The sequence below is a fragment of the Scylla paramamosain genome, chromosome 20 (genome assembly GCF_035594125.1).
Source record: "Scylla paramamosain isolate STU-SP2022 chromosome 20, ASM3559412v1, whole genome shotgun sequence".
Lineage (NCBI taxonomy): Eukaryota > Metazoa > Arthropoda > Malacostraca > Decapoda > Portunidae > Scylla > Scylla paramamosain.
The window spans coordinates 20,461,495-20,466,494 of NC_087170.1; the positions used below are offsets into that span (position 1 = coordinate 20,461,495).

A 5,000-nucleotide genomic window follows, 5' to 3' on the forward strand; every position below is an offset into this window, starting at 1 on the left:
AATGCTCAAATGACGACTGTTGCTTGATCGCTCCTTTGTAACAGCTTATCATAGATTTGACCTTTATTTCAATACAATCTTGTTGTTTGGGACAGCACATTCTCCGTCTGCTCATTCCGTCTGGTTTTCGCATTGTGGACGCACGTATGGCTCCGTGTGACTTCAACGGCCAAGTGGCACTCGTCACAGGTGAGTGCAGCTATCGACTACGAGTAGGGTGGAGAAGTGTGGCTGCTTCTAACGATGCTCCACTCTTGCGCGTGAGATTATCACGTCTGATCCAGTCATCTAGTACTCAGTTTGTGAACAAATTTCATTATTTTTTTTTCAAACTAACTTTAATCACTCTTGAACCTACGGCGCTTAAGTTATTTTTAGAATACCAACCCCCAAAAAATGTTATCTACATCACCTTTGTTACATCGCTTATGGATATCAATGAAATATTTCCATCAGATTCACTTTTACTCTTGTCCTTTTAACGAATATTAAACTGAAAAGTTTTATTCATTTCACCATTGTAGATCTTCTATATATAATCAATGATCGTCAGCAGGCATTTCAAACCTTACCAAACAGAAACATAGTCAAAGCAACACATAAAGGAACAGAAAGACAGACACACGAAAAACAGACACTCGCGTTGAAAAGACCCAGACCAGATGTGGTCCCTTCTTCCTTTGTCATTTACATTTCAATTTGATTAAAAATATTTCCGATTATCTTAATGGGACAAATAAAAACAAATGATTATTTCAGGTTTCACACACACACACACACACACACACACACACACAGAGAGAGAGAGAGAGAGAGAGAGAGAGAGAGAGAGAGAGAGAGAGAGAGAGAGAGAGAGAGAGAGAGAGAGAGAGAGAGAGAGAGAGAGAGAGAGAGAGAGAGAGAGAGAAAGTGTGTGTGTGTGTGTGTGTGTTACCAAGAGATAAAGCTAGAGAAGGGAATACTGATGAGGAAGGACACTGACCTTAGAATGATGACTAGTCTGTCTCTTGGGATTAAATAGAAATATTTCATGACTGCTCGTGACTATATGGCTTAAAAAATCATATCAGTATTAAATGAATGAAGGTGTTTAGAGACGCAGTGACGAGCGTGGTGTTGCAGGCGGTGGCGGAGGCATCGGGTGTGCCGTCTGCCTGCTGCTGGCTCAGGAGGGCGCCCACGTGATGGTGACGGACATCAACCTGGAGGCTGCTCGCCAGACTCTCAGCAAGATGTCCAGTACGTAAGTCACCGCACTAACCTTAAGCTATTTTCAGGTAAGTCATCATCCTACACTAAGTCTGTTGCTTGTTAAGTCAATGACCCTTAATTAACCTTTGCCTGAAAATGTCCCGCCTGTCGCCGAATCTGCTGTTTGGTAAGGTACCAACTATGTGCTGGTGCAAAAATACGTCACAGAGACTGGACTGAGTTACTGCCCACTCCTTCACTGCATTGCATATCATACATAAGTAAGCGTCTAGCGGTCTACAATATGTGTGTTTTTGATAAGTCACTGCCTACCCTCAGTCTGTTATTCGGTGGCCACCACAACGAGGCTGTGACAGACAGAGTAGAGAGAAGATTAAATTTACTACCTGTCAATATAAACGCTCGCGCCTTCTTTTGCAGCACGGACAGGATTCAACGAGCCTAAAGCCGCTCATGTATAATGTAAAAAAGGAAAAAAATGCAATGCATGATAAATATCCTCTCTGCCACTGGCAGCTGCCGAGTCACTATTGCCCATGCTTAGGGTGACTCTCTCTGCATTCTCAAACTACTACACAATAAATTTCTGCTACTGTAGTCTCCACCCCTCCACCCTTCCACAGGCCCCGAGAAACATCTGGCTCTAAATATGGATGTGACGCAGCAGAGCTCAGTGGAGGGCGCCATTGCAGCCTCCCGGGACAGGTATGGGGTGTCGCCCAGCCTGCTGGTGAACAGTGCAGGGATCGCTCATATATCGCCCTTCCTTGACATAACAAGGCCCCAGCTCGACAAGATGATTGACGTCAATCTTAAGGTTTGCTTTTGTTTCATTCGAGCTCATTTTCCGAAATTTTAATAATATGTAGTACTCCTGTCTGAGAATGAGTTTTCCTAAAATCTTTCTTATTAACTAGTTTAGTCCATTTTTTTTTTTATTTACTCTTCTTCATCACGACTGACAATCTTGCTTTTCATCAATTTGTTTCCTGCCACACAAAGGGAACCTTCCTCGTCACCCAGGTCGTCACTAGAGCTCTGTTAGAAGAGGGCCGGGGATCGGGGGAAGGAAGAGGCGCCATAGTCAACATATCCAGTATAGCAGGCAAGGCAGGCTTCCCCGACCGTAGTCACTACGTAGCCACTAAGGGCGGCGTCATTGCCTTCACCAAGGCCTGTGCTACTGAGATGGCCAAGTAAGCACCCCCATTTAGTGGAACACGGAATTATTGGTATAGAATTAATAAAATACGAACTGAGAGTGAATTTTGACCTCTCTCTCTCTCTCTCTCTCTCTCTCTCTCTCTCTCTCTCTCTCTCTCTCTCTCTCTCTCTCTCTCTCCTCAGAAAGGGTATCAGGGTAAACTGCGTATTGCCCGGTTACGTCGCAACGCCTTTAACCGAAGGCATTGATCAAAACATTCTGAAGTGGTACCTCAATAAGACACCATTAGGAAGGCCTGCCAATCCCGCAGGTGAGTAAAATGCTTTCCAGAGACACAAAATGTACATGTCCATGTCCGTTGACAAGTTACGGTTTGTCGTGTACCATGATTACGTCAAACATTCTAAGCCTTTGATGTTGACTTCAAACTTTGACACTCAAGTCGTCTATCAAATACTTGTCATTAGAATTACGGGTCGTTTTATGACGGTAAGTCTTCATGACTGCCTGATTTTCCTGACAGAAGTGGCCGAAGTGATCGTGTTCCTGCTGTCAAGGCGCAGCAGCTACATGGTGGGCTCCTGCCTGGAGGTGTCCGGCGGAGCTGACATGTGAGGGACGCCATGAGCTGTAAAGCGATGCAGAGATGTATTTCACTACATGTACAATCTTCCTATTTCATCAAGTTTTCAAACTGTAGAGCAAAATTGGTATCAGATGAAAGATTGTAGTATTTTTCCTCCTTTTTCAATATGAACGTAAATTGGTTTTCGACTGTTATTTCTTCTTTATGAAAGATGAAGCATCTAATTCTTTCGTGGAGACCCCTCGCGTTTCACCTTTTGTGCATTTTGCTGCCGCTCCTTGACTTTTACTCCAGAGTGACGATAACAAACCCTAAAAGCATTTAACACAATTCTGTTATCGCCGGAAAAGAAAGGGAGAAAAATCCTGTGTTGTCCTTGGTGAGTGTTCCCGCGTACCGCGCCCCACCGTGCACCAGTACCCCCGCTGACGGCACGCAGGTGCTTCTGTTCTCTCTCTCTCTCTCTCTCCTCTCTCTCTCTCTCTCTCTCTCTCTCTCTCTCTCTCTCTCTCTCTCTCTCTCCTTGTGGGATCTGCCACTCGCATCCCTGCGTTAACCTGGTAGTTGTGTAGATGAGTTTTTTTTTATGATCACTATAATAAGGCGATGAATATTACATAATAAACATTATGTTTACTCAAATACGACACAATCGCCGCTTATCTTTCTGATATAAGAGCAACTGTTCACATCTCCATGCAACACTCAGCTAGACCCTCACTATCTGAAGGCAGTTATGGCTCCCAACGACTTCAGCGGTCAGGTGGCGCTCGTCACAGGTGGGTGCAAGCAAGGGTCGTGTGTCTTTTTTTATGCCATGGTTGTCCACCTTGTGGTATTAGACTAGGAATTGTAGAGCCATAAAGAAATTATGCTAACTCATGTGAAGGCTCAATTTCACGAAATGTGCAGCAATCAAAGCTTTTCTGGCATGGCTAGCAAAGCCGGCTGTCTGAGATGTCATGAATGGTATGCTGCGTATCGCCTCTCAGTCGATAATCATTGTAATGGAGGACACAGTAGGAAAATGATACAGATGACATTGTGGTGTGAAGAGTGACAAAAAGCTAGCATGGCTATGAACTAAATTCACGTCCAGTAGTAACAAGTATTGCTTGGCGGTGGTGAAGGCCCCGCTGGTGGAGAGGGACACATCTTTCCTAACAATTGCCGAACACCTCAACCATCTGCAGTCAGACTACCTCTCTTCCCAGACTTCCCTTCTAACCAAGTCCCCCAACTGACTGGATGGATGATCCGTGATGATCTCAGGAATACTCAAAACGCCAGCAACAGCAATACTGATAATGAATGGAAATGATGACCGGCTTTTCATATCTTCAAGAAGTGACAAATTAATTCACTTGTTGAAACCCTAAAGGTGCAACAAGGTCAGCCTCTCCACAGATCAAGTGCGTTCTTAGTGGTGTTTCCATGGGGACTCATGTGAGGCAAGAAGAGTGGAGTCTGCATAGGGAACGCGGCAACATGAATAAGGCATATCAGAGTGTGTCTCTGGATGACAGATAAAGTGGCTGATAAGACACTCCATCTTGACCTTCATGAAAAAAAAAAAAAAAAACGCAGAGGAGAGCAGAGACGTGCACTTACACACACACACACACACGCGCACACACACACACACACACACACACACACACACACACACACACACACACACACACACACACACACACACACACACACACACACACACACACACACACACACACACACACACACACACAATATAATGCAGTACGGGTCGTGGTACAAATATAGTGATAAAAAGACCCACTTCAAGTAGCAAGCGAATCGTACTCGCATATATAAAGAAACGTGTAAAAAGGTTGATACAATTTTTAACATCGGTTTTCTGTTCTCGCCCAGAACTGATTTACCGAGATTAATACGAGTACAACTTGTCCTATAGAGAACCTTCTCTTGAAGTCAATGATTTTTTTTCTTTTTTTTTATTTTCAGTCCCGATACCTTTATATGCTTAATATGAAGTGTAATTAGTCACATGCTATGGAG

General features: G+C 44.1%; 2 protein-coding genes across 6 annotated transcripts in view; both read left to right on the forward strand.

Annotated features, from left to right (window-relative positions):
- LOC135110588 (estradiol 17-beta-dehydrogenase 8-like) overlaps positions 1-5,000 on the forward strand; it is a 9,467-nt gene that overhangs the window by 2,239 nt on the left and 2,228 nt on the right. The window contains exon 1 of one of the 4 annotated variants that reach the window (XM_064023066.1): positions 3,590-3,742. The exons of 2 other annotated variants lie outside the window; for them this stretch is intronic. In XM_064023066.1, coding sequence (XP_063879136.1) covers positions 3,700-3,742 — 43 coding nt within the window. In that variant the 5' untranslated portion in view covers positions 3,590-3,699. Of the gene's footprint in view, positions 1-3,589; positions 3,743-4,984 lie in introns of those variants that run through there. One more of the 4 variants, XM_064023067.1, reaches the window with a different exon arrangement.
- LOC135110589 (estradiol 17-beta-dehydrogenase 8-like) lies at positions 49-3,145 on the forward strand. 2 transcript variants are annotated; one of them, XM_064023068.1, is made up of 6 exons: positions 49-189; positions 1,123-1,239; positions 1,836-2,029; positions 2,215-2,408; positions 2,560-2,687; positions 2,901-3,145. In XM_064023068.1, exons 1-6 carry the CDS (start codon positions 147-149, stop codon positions 2,990-2,992), a joined length of 768 nt encoding a protein of 255 aa, XP_063879138.1. In that variant the 5' UTR covers positions 49-146; the 3' UTR covers positions 2,993-3,145. The 2 variants fall into 2 exon arrangements, with proteins under 2 accessions (XP_063879138.1, XP_063879139.1); XM_064023069.1 differs by having other exon boundaries at positions 2,236-2,408.